The following is a 19,670-nucleotide window of genomic DNA, read 5'->3' as shown; positions in this document are numbered from 1 at the left end:
TCTACTCTTTACTCGCATGGTCCATAAGATAAATTTTCTAGAAAAATCGAGAAAATGCTGTGAAAATGTAAACAATGGTAATCGGCTATAATGATCAGCGCCATCTGTTGTGCGCTTTTTCACGGCTGAAAAATTTCTCAATAAGAATTCGATTCATACCACACGGATTTTCTCGGCGAAAAACACCCATTTAAATTTATTATGGAAAATTTGCGGTTATTTTCAAACTAAGGCAATAAACTAGGCCACTTTTTAAATGAAAATATTGTAAAAATTTCATCGTTTTATCCAAAATTCTTGGGAAAAAATCAAATTACCAAAGCTCGCCTCATTTTAAATACTATTCTGGAACGTATTTAAAGAAGAAACCAAAATCTGGAATAAGAATAAGGAACACACGGAAATCGCTGTATGTGTATGAATTCTTTGTTTGCTGTTGATACATGATCGGCTTGATCGTAAACAAAATCGAGTTTGGCTTGGTCTTCTGTCAAAAATATGTAGAATCACTGTTTCTTGTCCAATTTATGCTGTATGTGCAGAAAATTGATCGGCAAACATCCGATATCGTCGACTTGAACGTAATTTTGGACGGTAAGACTTATTTTTGCCAACTTTTTCTATCCATAAAATAAAATCTTTATATTTTTGTTCTGATCTTCAAGCAAATATTCGGATATTCTTGGATTATTGGATAAGAAATTGAAGGAAAGGTATTAAAAAGAGAAGAGAAAAGTAAGAAAGAATTAATTAAATTATCTTAGGGAATTCCTTGATCGTTGCTTTTCTTCACATACACCTAATTAAGATATTAGGTGATACGAATTTTGTACAATTTTTAATGTGACTTTTCATCAAGGTCGACAAAGCCGGTGTAAAATATCCATTCAGCCATTACCAAACGTGTTCGTTCGTCATCGTTTTTTTGCCTCAAAATCAAATAAAAAATTGGATATAAGTTCAAGTTGTTCTACACAATCGATGAGAATTGAAATGTTTTCTTCAGATTTTTTGAATGTACAACATTTTCGAGTAGAATCAACCCAAGTTCAAAATTAGTCGAAAATTATTCGGCGCAGGGAATTTGATTTACAAATCGCTTGAATCAAATGATTTGAAAATCCGATCAACATACAATTAAAATTTTAAATGGAGTTGAGATGAAGAAGGGCACTTTGCCTACGTGTGGCTTATATCGTTGGTATATTCCTTACAACTAATTTAAATACTTCCATAAGACGAGATCAAATTGTTGTTGTTTGGTATAATTTGAGTGGATGGGGATAAAAATAAGCGAATTGGAGCAACATAGGCGTAAAAGTGCAATATTAATTCTGTTTGCTTGAAAGTGAATCATTAAAAAGCTGTTGACTAAAGAAATTATGTTTCACTTTTATTGGGCGAAAATGCACGATACGCTTTCAAGTCACTTTAATCGTGGTCTTGGTTGTGATTTGGTTTTAGTGCTGCATATGATTTAACTGATAAGCAAGATGGGAAAGTTTAAAGACATTTTTTCGATTCTTCTACAGTATTTTGTGAGCTCGATCCGATCCATTGGTGTTATCACCACATCGAAATTCGCATACTTTATCGATTAGTTCTCATACATTTATAAAAATTGAATCACAACCAAAACCACCATTAAAGTGAATGGTCATTCCAATCGACTTTGGAACAGTGTATAGTGCATTTTTACTTTAATCGAAGTGAAACATAATGAACCAAATTGATGTCTGAAAAAATATCGGGACTGAATTCAAACAACTTATGGATAAGATTTGTTCGAATTCAGTCTATTTTATTCGCGGCCACTCAATTGAAGGAATAGAATAATTGCATAGAAATTTATCTGAAAACATCATCGAGCAGCTTGATCGTCATGAAGTCAAACTGTTGAAACTAAATATTTCAAAATCGTTTTCATTTCAGTTACTGTCGCGTGTAGTGGATGATTTTCTGGTAAAGGTTAGAAAAAAAAATCGACAGTAATGTATCCTGTTCAATCACGAATTGGTCTATTGTATGGCCACAAATCATTGGTCAATTTGACATTATTTCGCCAAGTGAGCTCAGTAATCGAGTCGAAGGTATGGTCGAACTTTTGAAATTGACGAATTCAAAAGAAAGTACACGAATTCTGTTTATTCATAGGCTGATGTCGGTGTAAATTTGGATGCAGAATGGGAAACAGCTTTACCTTATAAAAGAATGCCAGGACCCAGCAAATATGAATTACTACGAGGATTTTCACCTGGAGGTAAAGAAATTTGTTCCGACCAATTCTTCATTTCTTATGCGTGAACATCAAATTTATTTAAGGGAAATATCACGATTTGCAAATCGTCGATATGCATCGTGCAATGAGAAGAGATTTCGGTGATGTTGTTCGCATACCTGGGCTATTGGGACGAGCAGACACTGTACTTACGTTCAAGCCAAGCATTTTTGAAAAAGTGTTTCGAACAGAGGGCCCACTTCCCCAGCGTCGTGGCCTAGAAACCTTTAAATATTATCGGAAAAAAATGCGACCGGAAGTGTTTGGTGAAACCGGCGGTTTATTGAGCGAACACGGTGAAAAGTGGCTTGACGTACGATCGAAAGTGAATCCGGTGATGCTTCAACCAAAGACCGTTAAGATGTACGTTGAAAAAGTGGATCAAGTGGCATGTGAATTCTTGGATAAAGTGAAAAGAATCCGTAACACACAAACTATGGAGATGCCATCCAATTTTGGTCACGAATTAAATTGTTGGGCACTCGAATCGATCGGTTTGATTGCGCTCGATCAAAGATTGGGCATTCTGGAGAACGCTGAAGATGTTCATGGTCGAGTTATTATCGATGTAAATTAAAAAAAAAACATTTTCATTTCTTTGCACTTTGTGTAATTTTTACACTCATTTTCCCATTTTTAGAGTGTTAAAGACTTTTTCATTCTGGCTTATGAGCTTGATGTAGCCGTATCATTCTGGAAGTACTACAAAACGCCCAAGTTCTACAAGTTGATGAATGTGTTTGATCAAATGACGGAAACGATTATGTATTACATTGACAAAGCTGTAGCACGACTGGATGCAGAAGATCGCTCAAAAATCAATGCAAACGATCGAGGTGTACTCGAGAAATTATTGCTAATCGATCGACAAATTGCCATCGTTATGGCTTTCGATATGATTTTAGCTGGTGTCGATACTGTAAGATTCAATTTATAGTTGCTATTTTGAGTTTTTTTTTCTCACCAAACCAGAAAAACAAATTGAAACATAAATTGCCAAATATTTTGCGTAGACTTCAGCAGCGCTGGTGAGTTGTCTGTGGCACTTGGCAAAGAATCCGGATAAACAAGTTCGATTGCGTGAAGAGGTGCTCAAATATTTGCCATCCAAATCAACGAAATTGACACCGGAGAGTTTGAATAGTATGCCATATATGAGAGCTGTTTTAAAAGAGGCACTTCGTATAAGTCCAGTTTTAGCTGGAAATGCTCGGCAAACCGGCCGTAACATCGTACTAAATGGCTACCGTGTTCCCGAAGGTGTAAGTGAAAGTTTCACTCGGTTTTTCTTCTTCTTTTTTTTCGGCAAATATTTGTAGCGAAAGTTATTTCAGTGTGTCTCATTATCTCCCTCTCCAAAACAGACGGAAGTAGCAATGGCAACCGTTGTTTTACAAAATGACCCCGACTATTTTCCAAAAACTGACGATTTCATTCCGGAGCGTTGGATCAAAGGCGACCCTCTATATGATGAATCAAAAATGCACGGCAACAATTCATTCGTGTACCTACCATTCGGATTCGGTCCACGATCATGCGTCGGTCGGCGATTCGCCGAAATGGAAATTTTCATATTACTTTCAAGGTATGCCCATTACATCCATGCTTTTATTTCGGGAGAGAGAGATAGAGAAAAACCAAAATAGAATGAAAACGCAAATCAAAACTCATCATTTACATTTCCGCTCGGAATTTTATTTATTTTCTGCAGAATCATTCGCGAGTTCAATATTGAGTATCATTATGGACCACTGAAGTATAATACGAGCATCATTCTAGCGCCGGACGAAGATATTAAATTCAAATTCACTGATACCGATCAATGAAATGAAAAATGATGAGAAGAAAAAAAAAACAAGACGTGCTGTAGTCAATTATTCAGTTACCAATGGGGAATATTTGCAGCTGAAACGATGTTTCGTTGCCGTTGCTGTTGCAATAAATGACTCACACACATACTTTAAAGCATTAAAAGTACATATGTTTAAAGTGTAACTCGTTTTGTATTTCTTTGTTGTTATTTGTAAATTGTCTTTGAGCTCAAATTCAAAAACCATTCCACAGAATCCATAGAAACGTTGTAAATTTTGTCGTTGGTGTTTTTTTATTTGCATGTTGTTTCTATTACACACAGAGCAACAGCAGAGACAACAACGACAGCAGCAGCAGTTGCCACAACCGTAAGTAGAGCAGTTCAAAGTACGTTTGACATAGTTGTTAAGGTACAGAGACACACAAATACACACTCACACGCACACGCACACACGTTGGGTACTTCAAATCCACACCGTGGGGAGGGGGGAAAATTTGACATACAAAATATACGTTTTGACGTTTCGTTTTCTAATTGATTTAAGGATGGTAAATGTCATAGTGTTCACAGAATCATCACTCCGAAATTTAGTTTCAAGCAATTTATATCTATTTAAAGCCGAACACTTGACTTGGTGTGTCAACATAAAGAAGAGAAAATAAATTCCGATAGCATGATAAAATTATGGAAGTCAAATTTTGAGTTAAATTTTGTAAACTATTCCAAATGCCATTATTATTAAAATTTTATATAATGCATTGCGTTATATAAGTACAACAAAAACAAATAAATTAAGCACGAAAAGAGAATATATTCACAAAAAATCACACACACAACATCTGAATGTGGTTGGGAACAAAGTATGCTGCCACTTTATTAACAAATCTTAGTAATCAAACAGATAAAGTTGACACACTATGGCTGGAAACAATGCTAGACAAATCGACAAAAGTATCGAATGGATATTCCAAAAATTGCGACGGCCAACACTTATGTGGCATTTGGCCAGCAGTATTACTATAGCCACGGTTGGATTTTTGAGCAAGGTTATCACAGGTACGTGTTTTTCTCACTTTTAACAATTTTCTTTTTCTGTGCGAGCAAAATCAACGGTTTCATGAATGAAAAGTACACATTTACAACACTTTAATCGAATTAGGTGTGTGTTTGTGTGATGATATGACCGTGCTACATAGTTATTTCTACGTTTTTTTCATTGCGTTGTAATTGAAATGGTTTCCTTTATTTTGCAGCCTGGTTCAATCGTGCACGAATATACAATAACGAGATACTCGCCTCGATTATCGATACAAAACCAGAGCATATACCGTTGTTAACTTTATCAAATCATCATTCATGTTTTGATGATCCGGGTATTTGGGGTAAGCGTTTCATTATGGACTTCAACTATGAGTCATCTGTCATAGTGCGTTTGCAGTGCAACAGAAAAACATGCTTAACGATCATTGTGTTAATTGTGAATTCATTGTTTCGTTTCAGGGATTTTACCCATTCGGCACAATTGTAATTTTAAGAAAATCAGATGGTCGTTAGCGGCTCATGACATATGCTTTACCAGGAAATATCATTCTTACTTTTTTATGACTGGTGTGTATTTAGTGTGTAATGCTTGTGTGTAACAACAATTTTGTGAATGCAATGTGCAAACTGCAGTGGGTTTTTGTTTGTTTGCATTGATGACTAAAAATAGTGGAGAAATTGGGTCACAGATATTCCGTCCTAATTTCAATCAAAATATTTTTTTATTTCATTCAAAAAAAAAGACTCACTGCTTTTTTCACGCATTTGCTACCACTAAATGTGAAATATGATGAATCATTTAAAATGATTAGTTTATGTGAATTTTGCTAAATTTTTGTTTCATGTCGTGGTCACCATCGTTGTGGTCATCCAGGCAAATGTATTCCAGTTATACGTGGTGGTGGTGTTTATCAACAGGCCGTTGATTTGTGCATAGAAAAATTGGCCATCGGCGATTGGGTTCATGTATTTCCAGAAGGAAAGGTGAATTATGTGTCAATGTTATAATGTTGACTAATGTTATGCATACATACATGTTGGTGCCATCAATTAGCATGTTTACTAATTATGTCCAACTTTCTGTTTCCTTCAATACAGGTGAATATGACCAAAGAGAATCTGCGATTCAAATGGGGTGTTGGACGAATGATTTACGAATCACCAGTCATGCCAATTATTGTTCCAATTTGGCATGAGGGCATGGACACTGTTTTACCGAATTATCCGCCTTATATATTAAAATTCGGGAAAAAAATTACTATTAACGTGGGTCAACCGATTAATATAAGTGATTTAGTTAGTAGCCTAAGATCGAAAAATACACCAGAGCCAATCGCACGAAAAATTATCACCGATCGATTGCAGGAAGAAATGAACGTAAGTCTCCATAATACTGAAATTGACCTATTTCGTACCGTACATTGGAACAAGAATAAAACCGAGTCTCTCTTCATTTTTTTCTAGATTCTCCGACAATCAACCGAAAAGCTACATGCGGTATAGCATAGGTGGTATGCTCAGTTCTATCCGAATTGTGTGAAACGTATTTATCGCTCGATCAAATGAACTCTACCTGTCCAATGAAGTTTGCCTGATGTACAACAGCTTCCTAGGTCAAAACGAATTATATTTTCTTTTTTTCAAATTGTGTATAGTATAAAAAAAAACGTTAAATTATCCGGGGAAAAATTTACATTTCAAATCGAAAAATATTTTTTAAAAATTGAAATAAAAAGCAATAATTATTTATCCAATTATATCTTTTTATTGCATTTTCTGTTTGCTCTTTATTGTATATGTAGTTATTTTTTTAAAATTAAATTTTTGTCGTTTACAACATTAAATTCAATGGGACAAAAAGGTGAGATAGAGTGAGAGAGAGAGAGAAATGAAAATAAAAAGAAATACCAAGCGAAAGAAATACTAAACTAAAAAAGCAAAAGCTTAAATTTTGCTTCGATGAAAACATGAAAAAAAACGATTTAAATCGAATCATATCGAATAAACCGAAAGTGAATTTATGCTGTATATTTTGTAGGTAGATAATAAAAGTGATGTTTGTTTTTTCTAAAATTATAATTAATGCAAAGAAAGCACCGACATTCCAAACAAAATAAAAACAATCAACACCTAAATTTATTCTGTTTCTTCTTCACTTTCATATTTTGAGTTTTCGGCGTCATTTGAACCGACCGATTGGGCGTCATCGTCAGTAACATCAACTGTATCGTGATTGATGACAACGTCATCATCATTTTCGATATCATCGTTGTCGGCGTATTTTGAACTTTGTGGTCCTTCACTTGTTTCCTCGGCCGCTGACTGGGCACTTTCACTGGCAGCTTCTTCTTCCTCCTCTTGTTGCTTGCGAGCTTCGGCTTCCTGTTGTCTTGCAAGTTCAGCAAGCTCAGCAGCCTGTCTGGCAATTTCAGCTTCTTGTTCTTGTTGAGCAATCTCTTCCAATTCGGCTAATCGGGCCATTTCAATTTCACGTTGCTTTTGCTCTTGATGGCGTCTCTCTTCTTCAGCTTGTCGATCAGCACGAAGTTGTTCCTCATCGATGTCTGATTCGGAAAGAGGTTCTTCGTGGCTGTTTTGTCGATAAAACCAAATCATAAGTTATCATATTCATACGTTCAATAGATAGATGGTTAAAAATTACTGTGACTCTTCTGCAGCGGATGCTTCGGCTTCACTGGCTTCATCATGAGATGCTTCCTCCTGTGCGGCTTCTGGGAATTTATTCAATTTGGTTAGTAAATCTGTGACAAAATATACATACATTGGAACACATACCTTCAGCCTGTCGTGCGAGTGCAGCTTCTCGTTCAAGTTCAGCTAAGCGCTCCCGTTGAGCCTGTTCGGCGGCAATTCGTTCCTCTTCTTCTTTTTCTTCTTGCTCTTTGCGTTGGCGTTCAAGTTCTATGATAATACGATGAAGAAAAAAAAAAGATTAGTTGAAAAACAACGAATTCGAGCAAAATGCTAAAGCGTCAAAAATGTATATTACCTGCTTCTCTTTCGAGTTCAGCTTGTAGCTCAAGCTCAACTTGTCTTTCGAGTTCGGCTTGACGTTCAAGTTCAGCTAAACGCTCGCGTTGAGCCTTTTCGGCGGCAATTCTTTCTTCCTCTTCCTTTTGTCTCTCCAATTCTGCGAAAGGATTGATCATGGAATATTATAGAAATTTATGATCATTTTTCGTGAATAGATCATAAAGCGGGACTCACCGGCCTGTCGCTCGAGTTTAGCTTGACGTTCACGTTCAGCTTCTTTTTCAGCTGCACGTCTTTGTCTTTCAAGCTCCTGTTGGCGAGCTTCCTCTTCTGCTTCGGCTCGCTTGCGCTCTAGATGTTTTTTTTTTTAAATCAAAGCCAATTAGAATGTTTTCAAATAAAAAAACTTCAGAAGAATCCTTACTAATATTGATTTGAATTTTTATTTAAAATTTAACAAATTAAATTTTGAAATTACCAGCTTCTTTGTGTGCTCGTTCGGCTTCTTGGCGTTGTTGTTCTTTCAAGCGTTCGGCTTCCTCTTCTTCGATTTGCTTTTGTTTTTCTGACTTTTTCGATTTGACTGACCTAAGTTTGAAATGGATTTTTTAAAAATTATTTTGTTTTCAATACACAACTAAATTCGTTTGAAAAGTCCAGAAAAAGGGAAAAAAACGTACTCGTCGTCCAAAAGTTTTGATGCAAAATCGCTCTTTCTCTTGGCAAAGGCGTCCTCATCGAACGTTTCCTCGGCCAATGCTTGAAGTCTTTGAGCTCTCAATACTTGCTTCTCTCTCAATTCATCGTCACAGGCTCCGTCATCACCTTTGGGAGCCGTGAATTTGCGTGAAGGTCTCATTGGGTCTAATTTAGCTAAAGGTTGAAAATCAAACGGAGATGAATGATTTTTAACTTACCCACTACGTAAAATTGGCTATTTTTTGTGGTTTATATATGTGTGTTTTTGTGTGGGTGTGGGTGTAGGTGTGTTTTATGGTCGTGTAGTTTTTGTACAGTTTTTTTTAAATATTTAGCATTCGCATTCATAATCAACAAACAAAGACGGCCAAATATTGAAACATAACATTGTCGGCATTCTTTACTTTTGTTTTATTTTTCTCTCAATTGAGAATGCTTGCACATCAGCTCAATTCAATAAAAACAAACGTTCGTATTTTATTAGTGAATAATTTATATACAATTAATATTTATCTCGTTGCAATATATGTACAAACACATAAATTTTTAGTGTATAGCAGAAATAAAAAAAAATCGTTTCTTTGTTCATTTTGTTGGATTAAATCGTGGCATTTTTCATATTCTTTATTGTAAATTTTTTCTTCTTCTTGGTTTTGAAATCATGTTGTGTTGGTTTTTCAAAAAAAAAAAGAATAATTATTCATAAGGTTCGCTCGCACATTTGTTTTGATTTCATCATAGCAAATTTATCCATCAGCATGAGAATTTCAACCGGTTGCAAACAGATATAAAAAGGGGGACAAACAGCAACAACAAAAAAAAAATAAAATAATGGAAACACATATCATATGTAGGTATGAATGAACGTTGTAAAATTTAGATTCTCTTTTTTTCTTTTACACGACGATCTTCCATTGTTGCGCCTTGTCCTGTGCTGGCGCCTTTAAATCCCTACGAACATTCAGCTTAAAGATAAAAAGAACGTTTAAACAAATAAATTAAAAATTTTAGAACACAAGCATCGAAAATATAAAGAAAATATAACGGAGCAAAAAACAAAACAGAAACGAAAAAAAGAGTAAAATTTCGGTATTGGACAGGATGGAAAATTCTACATGGACTACAAATCTATCAACAAAAAATCAATTAAGATCGATATTTAACATATATATGTACTATATTTACTTTTGAGAAAAGAAAAATTCAAGAAAAAAAATAAAATAAATAAATAAAATCGTCTACAACAATCGAATCAAAAACTAAAAAAAAAGTTCAATTGACAACGACAACGAATATATAAAAGTTCAATGAGAACGTTTATAGTTTTTTTTTTCTACGGGTGATTTGCGTAGCTTCTGCTCGAATCACCAATTGAATAATTTCAATACGTACATGATTCTAAAACCACAGGTGGTTCCTTGTTTTCAGCCGCGGCTTTACGATTTTTCAGGTAATAGGACAACAGATTTACATCGTTGCGTACTTTATCATCATCGAAAGCTGTTGTTGCTCTTCGAGTATTGTAAGCTTTGTTTCCGACTATGCGAACCGATGCTAGGTGGCTTTTGCCTAACCAATGTTTTGTAAGATTATTTTTTTTTTAGTTTAGTTTCATTCAACATTCAGAGGATAGTTTTTTGTTTGTTTGTTTATGCGACAGTTGAATCAGTTGGAAGCAGTTGATATTGCGATGGTGGTTGTTTTGTATCGAGTTCAGTTGAAAAAAGTCCAGCATATCCCATTTTCGATTTGATTTTTGAGTTTTGGTTTTTGACATCACAAATTGGAAACAGACATTACAAAAAATTTGTATTTGAGTATATTAATCAAACAGATCGAATATGTATCAGGGTACTATCAATGTGACAATTAAGATGCTCATTTAGGGTAAGAAGATGCCGTTGATTTTCAAATAAAACCGCGTGAGTTATCGTGCAAATTGTTCGTCAAATCCCGTAGTGGTTAGTGATGAAATAGTAAAACAGGCATACGATGTTATTAGTGGCGATTAGTTGAAATTCAAATGGTTCAATGGTTGTGCAAAATTATGTGAAATATGTGAAACATGTACACGATGTATGTGTGTTTTGTTTAAATTATTTGTTCTTTTTTTTCTTCGTTTGAATACATTGTTGCTTTGAATTAAATAAAATGTGCTATGGTCGAGGTGAATTGTCATCAGCTCAAATGTTTCATTTAATTCGAAGCAACAGTGCTTTGCGAAATGAGTCGACTGAAACGAAATGAATCTTTTTTCATTCTGTTTGATCTGAAATGCTACACTACACTACTGATACACATTATATAACATACCGATGTACTTGTGTGGATTCCACGATTCGACGCCATTGTAGATGGTGCTTTTGAGCGGTGCGACGAGATGAGACACAAATGAGTCGGGACCATAACGTCTTTCATACCTTCATCGATGATGTAGCATAAAATGCGGTTATTACGATTTTTGATTTAATATTTAGCTTCCATTCGAATAAAACGGAATTATAACTCACTTGGCAGTGTAGGACGAAGCTGGCAAGCAGCTTTGAGCACGTTCAACACGTTGATGGATCTTACGCATCAAGGTATTGGTGTCGTTGCGAATCGATTTGGTAGCATCATCAAAAGCCTGCGTCAAAAAATAATAATCAAGAACAGTTTAGACACATACAAACCATAGCCAATCTACACATCTAGTACACAGAATCACATTTAGTATACAAATCGAGCGATGTGTAGCTGGTTTTTATTCATATTTTGGTTATGGTTTCGAAGGACACTTACTCGCACTGAATCCGAATTCAAATAACTATCAGTGAACAAGTGAGCTGGACGGGATCGAACCTTGTTTTCAATGCGTTTGTATTCGCGTTCGAAAATGGATGGTCTAGTACGGATACTGAACGTGGTACGAGTTGGTGATGTTGAGACACGTGTTGTATAAGAACGAACTGGAGTAGGGGGAATGATGATCAGAAATTTGGTTGGATATTAACGGCAAACTATTATTTTCTTCTATGCTAGCAGATTGAAATGAATTAAGCAGCAATTTTGTATTGTGCCTTCCTGCGGTTTCCGTCAGACGAAAGCCAAAAAGGACACTATCATGAAGCCAAAAGAGTTCTACAGTATTTTCTATTTTCTTCTTCTTCTTTTTTTTCAACTTGCATCGACTTAATTCGGCATTCAAAATAAGAGCTCGCTATCAATAAAACTAGGAAATACAGTTAACTTAGTGTATATGTGTGTGTGTGTGTATACAAACCGTAGTTGGCTGGTGATGTCAGAACGGCAATCGGTGTTATTGGGAAACGAGTTGGAATTGTATAACGAACAGGGGTTGAGTAACGCAATGGCGTTATTGCCCGGAAGGTGGGAACCGAAACAATACGCGTTACTGATGTTCTGGCTGGTGTAACGGATGATCTGATTCTTGATCCGGTTACCAAACGTTTGTGTGCAATATAAGGTATTGATCGGTGACGCACAACAGGATAGGTCGAATATATTGGATAGGTTGTGGTATAAGTGACCTAATTATGAGTTGAACGAGTTTTAGAATTTACACAAGACAGTTTGATGAGAAACATTTGGTGTTTCGTGTTGGTGTGCGTAAATGAGACAGATGGATAGAGAGAGAGAGAGAGAGAGAGAGAGAGAGTAATGCGATGATTGAAAATGATTGGATGAAACATCAATGTCATGTGTTGTAAGGCATGATGGGATGAGTGGTGATGGTGTGTGATATAAAAAAAACAGACATAGAACATGAACTTGACGCGATCCTCCGTGAAGGAGTAGCTTTTGGTCAATTCAGCCTTGAATTCAACATACCTTTCTGACGGTAGGAACAGTGATGAAGGGTGACTGCAATGAAAATAAAATCGTTGATCAGTCAAATGTATGCCAAATCTGCGGTTCAGGTCAGACAACAAATTATTGGTTCAAATTACATTTTGTTTACACTCACAAAAGACACTTGAACACAAGTTGACCTCTTTCTTTGCAAATTTTCAATTGCAACAATAACAAAACAGCCACGACAAAAAAACATTGAAAGTCTTTTATGAGTGTAACTTGATAGTGTCTTTTGTTGCATTGAACATTTTTAAATATATACACAGATGCAACAAATAATATGAAAAAAAAACGAACGATTCAAACATTTTGAAGTGCATTAATATTTGTAAAAAAAAGCATTATAAAAAAACGTAGGTGAGTTACTTTTCAAAGTGAAATGTCAGTGTTCACCTGAAAAGTTCAAAATTTGCGGTTGGTATTGCATTAAGCTGAAATTGGTTCCGCTGAGGAGGGAGGAATTAAACCATCAACACTACTAACATGGACCAAGAGAGAAAGGAAGGACAGTGTGACAGAATATACATGTTCAAGCAAATAACAAAGAAAACAAAAAAAAACTGTTTTTTTTTGTGAAGATCAATTGAGCATCCGAAATGTTTCCTTTTTATTGAATATAAGTCATATTAGCAATAAACATATTACAAATTATGCCGAAAAAAATTGGTTTCTTCCCTTTTATGTACAGAGTTATTGGTTTTTTTTTTTTAATTGTAGTTAATTTTCTAATCTCCTGTTGTACATTCAAAAATGCAATTTGTTCTCATGTTCCTGCCATTTTTTCCTCTGTTTACATCAACAAATTAGTAAAAACAACTACGTCTATCATTCTGCGAAAGATTACTAGTAAATGTTCCTGAATAAAGCAAATGTAAATAGTTTTTAAGCAATGATTTGCATCTAACAAGTATATATAAAATCATATGATTCTAAAAAAAAAGCCAATTTCTCTATGATTTTACTAAAAGTTTTCTCTTTTGTTGAATTTTTTTTTTTTTGATTTGCGTCTAACACATTGATTGATAACATCGCGCGCGATATGGGCGCCGTGCACAAAAAGTGCGCGAGCTAGAGCTTAGACACGGTATGAATAGTGGCGATAAGAAGTGCCATGTGGCAGGCGACCAGAAGTGGTTGAACTGTAACTGTAGTCACCAGGACGTGAGCCAGTGGTTGATGTACGGTCAGTTGAATAGTTGTAACCGCCGGGACCTGAAGCACTTTTGCGCTCAGTAGTTGATGAATAGGTTGATCGTTCGGGGCGACTGGAGTACGGATTGTTTGAATCGCGTACAGTTGACGATGATGAAGTGTATGAATAAGAATATTGCTGATCAGCTGTACGTGGTCTGGACGCGTCTGATACGTTATAGTAACGTGGAGTCTGTAAACAATTATACACATATATTTTACAATGCAAAATTTAGGTGAGTTTTGTTGGGTTGTTTGGTTTATTTTTTATTTTATATTTTGGTTTGCTTTTTTCTACATCAGTAAATTTGGTAAATCATCACCATGATTTTGATATGTTTGATTTGGTATTTGATTTTAGATTTGATTTCTGTTTCATTTTTCTGATTTCATAACTACAACAAGAGCGTTAACGAGAAAAAAGAAATTCGTTTCAAATTGAAAATATTTTGTTTTCGAATTTTTTTGCTTTATGTTTCAATGCTGCAATTTGCAATCACATGTTGTGAATGTATTTATAAATGCTGTTTGTATGGAAATATTTCGTTTTGGTTTTTGGGGATCAACGAAATCGGTTGAGTTCGGAACAAACAAGATTTTTGGAATATGATGATATGTTTTGAGAAGGGTATCTATCATCAGTGTGACTAAAAACAACATATTATGAGCGCAAGGTCAATTCAAATAAGTGTACTACACTTTAATAAAGCATATCGTCAGGAATAATTCATGGCGTGTGTGTGTGTGGGTGTGAGCCTGTGTCTATTGTATATGTGATTCGTAATGTGTAAAAATAAAGGAATTTCATATCCGAAAATTATAATCATGGTTCTGCCATTAGATAATAATTTTGTTTAGAAATTTAACGTTAGCAAATGTACTACAAATTACCAGAATGAATGCATTGTTAAAAAAAAGATATTATGATTAATTGCTCGTGTGTCAGATAGATTATCGTTGGGAACATAAGTGAAAACAATCATGTGTCATATGCTAAAGAAAATGTTGTATGAATGATAAATCATTAGTAGAGGTGAGAGAGAGAGAGAGAGATATATATAGAAGACCAGAAACTGGGAAGAATCTACCTACTACTTGAACAGATACTACTTCAATCATGATACTATTACAACATTGATTACCTGCAAAGCTATGCAATCAATCGATCTGTTTTTCTTTTTCTGACAATGTCGATTTCAAATGCTGAAAAAAATGCTGGAAATGGATTTTAGATGGCGGCGATTTTGGCCACAGGTTTCAATTTTCATTTGATAAAAGTAGGACGGCGTACTGATTTCTTCGTTTCTTTCATTTCGCACAAAATCATAACAACAATTTCCCTAATACGCAATAGATTTTTGATTAATTCTCTGCTAAATTCGTAAACACTCGGCCGCAAGTGTTGAGCGGTATTTTTAGAAACAACGATCAGAATGAGAGAAAGGTGTTAAATTTTTTTTGGTTTCTAAATGGATAGGGTTGGAAAAACAAGAACAACAACAACAACTGTTTTCGTCTTATTTTGTTTCAAATTTCTGTATTCGAAAAATTTCTTTTCTGTGTCTTTGTGTACAACAAGTGTGAAGTTTTCGTATAAAATTTTGTTTTGTTTTTGTCAAATTGTTTTCGTTCTAAACTAATCGCGTTGAGTGTGTTTTCGCTATTGGGATTGGGTGTGTGTGTGTGTGTGTGTAGGCTCTATTTGTGGTTGTATTTGGATGGCTCGTAAAAGAAAACTTGTCGATGTGGATCTTTGGTGGCATTTTGCGATTTGTTGTGCAAACGTGGCAACACTTTGTCCATGGAAAATTTATCGGTAATTAAGGCAGCACTGCCCCCACCTTCGCGAATATCTGCACTGCGTCGCACTTCGCTCAAAACACGATTCCGAGTTGCATCACGTGCCGAAATATAGGGATGGATAGGGCGATCGAGTATTTCTTGATTTGGTTTAATTCCCTCGCGATTGATTCGCTCCAAAATTGATACTTTTTCTTCGTTACGTGGTTTACGTTTTCCGAATGCGGTTATCGGATCGGCAATAAGGCTTGGACGTGGAACAAAGGGCGTTTTTTCCCAATCAACATCGCGTCTCTGTAATTATACATACAAATAGGGAAGAGAGGGATAGATAGAAATAGAGAGAGAGAGGTGTGGTGAGCGAAATCGATCAGCGATCGTTCAATTGGGATTTTGAATTGGTAATAACAAAAATCTGGTGTAATCAATGTCTCTATTGCCAAGCGTCAAGCCGTGGAAGCCACCATACTCGGTTATTATTTTTATTTTATTTTTTTTGGGGTTTTTGTATAGTGTTTAATATTGGAATAATGTATGTATAGGGTTGTGTGTGACAACGATTATTATCATTACAGTTTTTTGTTCGAAAACGATTCAAATCCAAATGACATTTGGACAGACTTTTGGATCATAGAATATCGCTTTGACATCTTATACTCCATTTAACGAGAGAGAGAGAGAGAGAGAGAGAGAGAGAGAGAGAAAGAAAATAACACACATCTAGACGAGATAGAAAAATAATCATTTTGTGTGCTCCATCGTTCAAAATGAACTCATTTATATATTCTGTCATGTATTCGCCACATTGGGAATTATCTAAATCTGTAACCTCCTTTATCTTAGAGAGAGAGAGAAAAAAAAACAGAAGAGATTCCCGTTCGAAACGAAAATCAGACGAAATGGCCCAACTCAATCATTTTTCACAGACAAACTTATACATAATTATTTCGCTTTAGCCGATTTTATGTTATGGTTGTTGTTTTTTGTGTGAAGCTCCAACAAATCTTGATTATGAGTACCAAAAACGTTTTATTTTTTTTTTCAGCATGAAAATGTTGTGAGTGAAAAATAAATTTCAGTTTTGCATGTTAGTCGCCGAACGATTTCTAAAGTTAGTTGAAGAGAACTGCGCGCGCTCGCTTAATTTTTCTTCATTTTATGTCGTCGCATTTGTTGTTTAATTTCAAAAATGACCTCTAATATTTAAAAACCGAAATGATTGCTTATTGAAAGGAATGAAAAGTGGTCGGCTTATACTATATATATATATATATATATATTCAACTATTAAATATATACATATAGTTGTTCCATTTTTCATTTTTATATCTTGAATGCTTTCCAAATACAAGCTAAAATGAGCAATAAATTGCGGCGATGATTCGGTGATAGCAAATATGTGGATTCATAGAAAAAGTTTCGCCTCTCAGGCTCTATTTTTAGGCTATATTATGGCAAAACTGAAACCTGAACGACATCAGAAAATGAGAATTTCCACATTGAAAAATAAGAAGAGGCGTTAGTTGCAGCTATTATTAAACCCTGGCATTTTCATAAGCAAAATGTGCACAAACATACATACACACACACACACACTGAGGAACCGACCACAACAACAACAACAGCCAAAAAATTAGAAGAATAAGAGCAGAAAATAATGCCATGATTCATTCGAATGAATTGAAAAAATAAGAAGAAGAATTGGAAGAGGAGAAGAGTGCGCGCGAGAGCGAAAGTGCGATCGCGCTAAAGAGCGCCTTTTCATCGTAAATATAAATAGTGTGTATTCCACACTCGATTTAAATTGTGTGTGTGTGTATTTATTGAAAATATCACGTATATTGATCGCCCGATTAGGGTCGAAATATTTTCTCTTTATTTATGTGTCGATCTGTTGGATTGTTGTATGTATGTGTTTATGAGTATGTATGTTTTGTGAGAAAATATATATGTTATGTACATCATTGTAATGGGCTGCTAAAGAGGATTTTTTTTCTTCATTCTTAAAATCCAAAAACCGAAGACAAACTCTCTCACACATAATTCGGTTCACAAGACCTATTCTATGGGGGAAATTTACATTGCAAACTGTTGATACCACACTATTGATCTAGACTGACTAAATGGGCTCAGAGCAGCGAACATTTATCACAAATAAAAAACGAAAACATTTTAAACTATCGGCTTTTACAGATAGATAGACGATGTAGAATCAGATGTGTCGAATGAACGGAATTAGTTTTTAGAACTACTGTTTTTAATATACGTTTGGCGTGACACGTTAAGAACCAAGAATAACTGCATCAACTACTTCGATACTACGATAACAATATCAATACCAATTACATTCGTTTTTTTTTTAAGTTCATTTAGTCGGTTTAGAAAGTAACAAGCTAGCTCTCTATAATTAGTTGACATACAAGAATAAAACGAAATAAAAACCAAGCCATTGAATTTTTGTTCCTTTTTTTGCTTCTACTGTTTGTTTTTTTAGTATCGGTTAGCGCATTAAGTGACATTACGAATAAACCACCAAATGAATAAAAAAAAATTTCACATAAATTAAATTGCACATGAACCAAAAAGAAATGCTGTGTGAGACTCTTACCGTCACTGAGTATGACGACACATTTGGCCGGGATGAATACGGTCTGCGTGTTGTATAGAAATCACTTTCGTAAACCATTTTGTTTATGTTCTTTTTGTTTTGTTTAGCAAATTATTCTTCTGATTACAGGGAACAATTAATTTTGGTATAAATTCACAAAAAACTTCCTTCGAATCGCACACAAACACTTCTACAGAAAAAAAATTGTTTTGAAAAAGAAAATTGAAAAAGAGGAAAAAAAACGTATGATAATATAAATTGGTGAAAAATGCAAAGAAAATTTCGAAAAATCTAACTACAGTTCATTGAAAATGAACTTTAAGAAAAAAAAAAATATTTAGTATATTTCACACAGCAAACCGAAAATAAAAGGAAAAAAATATTTTTTTGAGTTAGAGAAATAAACACACGAATCAACTGAGAACGCACAAATAAGCTCCGCACTCGACGCCTGGTGGAATTGCTCTGACCGAAACATTTAATAATTCTCATCAAACTCGATATTCGTTTCGGCCAGAAACCAAGAAAGAAAAAAAAACGAAGAGGAAAAAAAAATCCGAATATATTTTTGGAACTGAACTAGGCGATGAGAAAAAAACGCACATGTATTTTAAGGTCATGCTCATTGGTGGTTTGGTGTGTGTTTTTTCGTTTACAAACGATCTGCTAGATAATCAATTTATTTTTCTCGTTCGTGCAAAGAATAAAAAATTGAGTGAAAATTCCTTCATGTGTCTACAAGACAAATGCAAGCCAGCATCAATTCAGTGACGTGTATGTGTTTATAGGCATCACTCACTGAATGATCATTTTGGCGAGTGTAGAACACACACACGCTCGGAACAACCGAAAAACTAATGACAACAACAAACGACGACAACCGCAACCCATTCAGAATTATTATTTTTCTTGGAAATTATTTAAGAGGCGAAGCCTTCGTAATGAAATCACAAAGTGGACGAAACAAAAAAGAAAAACATTTGTATCTTTACACAACGTAGGCATATGGTGTGTCATTCGTGCGTTGAAAATTTCGCCTAGTCTCAACATTGGAAAGTGCGATGAATCTAATGAAAGAGATGAGCACCAAATAAAAAACAACAACACACAGAGAACAATTTAGTCTCCTGACAAACCACCACACACACCAATCATTCGATATAAATAATACGATGAGTAATCGTATCCTGCGTTCCATCGTGATTTGTTTAGGAATCGCCTGCACACATTGAACTACCACGCGAATATCTCACACCTTCAATGTAACTTTCGTCAAGGAAAATATAATTCCATTTTATGGCATTCATCATCGCTTCCTTTTTTTTCATATTTCATTTTCTCCTTCACAGACACAAAGCAATTGACGCCAAATTCCAATCGAGTTCAATAAT

The 19,670-nt window shown here is 35.0% G+C and overlaps 3 protein-coding genes across 14 annotated transcripts; 2 read left to right on the top strand and 1 right to left on the bottom strand.

Moving 5' to 3' along the window:
• The first annotated feature begins 13 nt into the window (after positions 1-13).
• On the top strand, positions 14-4,273 carry LOC129578885 (cytochrome P450 CYP12A2-like). Of its 6 annotated transcripts, none has more exons than XM_055468131.1 (9): positions 14-594; positions 666-713; positions 1,933-2,090; positions 2,155-2,260; positions 2,323-2,846; positions 2,919-3,197; positions 3,292-3,540; positions 3,613-3,863; positions 3,990-4,273. In XM_055468131.1, the coding sequence occupies exons 3-9, from the start codon at positions 1,992-1,994 to the stop codon at positions 4,102-4,104; spliced, it is 1,623 nt and encodes a 540-aa protein (XP_055324106.1). In that variant the 5' UTR covers positions 14-594; positions 666-713; positions 1,933-1,991; the 3' UTR covers positions 4,105-4,273. The 6 variants fall into 6 exon arrangements, with proteins under 6 accessions (XP_055324106.1, XP_055324107.1, XP_055324105.1 ...); XM_055468132.1 differs by having other exon boundaries at positions 666-735; XM_055468135.1 differs by having other exon boundaries at positions 21-594; positions 3,643-3,863.
• Positions 4,274-4,613: 340 nt separating this feature from the next.
• LOC129578886 (tafazzin) lies at positions 4,614-6,889 on the top strand. The gene is made up of 6 exons (XM_055468136.1): positions 4,614-5,147; positions 5,345-5,473; positions 5,592-5,699; positions 6,007-6,116; positions 6,231-6,509; positions 6,597-6,889. The coding sequence occupies exons 1-6, from the start codon at positions 5,009-5,011 to the stop codon at positions 6,633-6,635; spliced, it is 804 nt and encodes a 267-aa protein (XP_055324111.1). The 5' UTR covers positions 4,614-5,008; the 3' UTR covers positions 6,636-6,889.
• Positions 6,875-18,860, bottom strand: LOC129578880 (protein anoxia up-regulated-like). 7 transcript variants are annotated; one of them, XM_055468105.1, is made up of 15 exons: positions 18,709-18,860; positions 18,280-18,469; positions 12,657-12,689; positions 12,088-12,355; positions 11,607-11,773; positions 11,336-11,451; positions 11,139-11,245; positions 10,218-10,394; positions 8,807-8,999; positions 8,605-8,714; positions 8,361-8,477; positions 8,143-8,283; positions 7,929-8,054; positions 7,795-7,864; positions 6,875-7,722 (listed from the first exon to the last, which is right to left on the bottom strand). In XM_055468105.1, exons 2-15 carry the CDS (start codon positions 18,355-18,357, stop codon positions 7,269-7,271), a joined length of 2,157 nt encoding a protein of 718 aa, XP_055324080.1. In that variant the 5' UTR covers positions 18,358-18,469; positions 18,709-18,860; the 3' UTR covers positions 6,875-7,268. The 7 variants fall into 7 exon arrangements, with proteins under 7 accessions (XP_055324080.1, XP_055324081.1, XP_055324082.1 ...); XM_055468106.1 differs by having other exon boundaries at positions 18,690-18,767; XM_055468107.1 differs by lacking the exon at positions 10,218-10,394.
• Between the last annotated feature and the right edge of the window lie 810 nt (positions 18,861-19,670).

The sequence above is a fragment of the Sitodiplosis mosellana genome, unplaced genomic scaffold (genome assembly GCF_009176505.1).
Source record: "Sitodiplosis mosellana isolate CC-2019 unplaced genomic scaffold, AAFC_SMos_1.0 Smas_scaffold_6226, whole genome shotgun sequence".
Taxonomy (NCBI): Eukaryota; Metazoa; Arthropoda; class Insecta; order Diptera; family Cecidomyiidae; genus Sitodiplosis; species Sitodiplosis mosellana.
The sequence above is the reverse complement of the archived record's forward strand: the minus strand, read 5'-3'. Positions and strand labels throughout refer to the sequence as shown.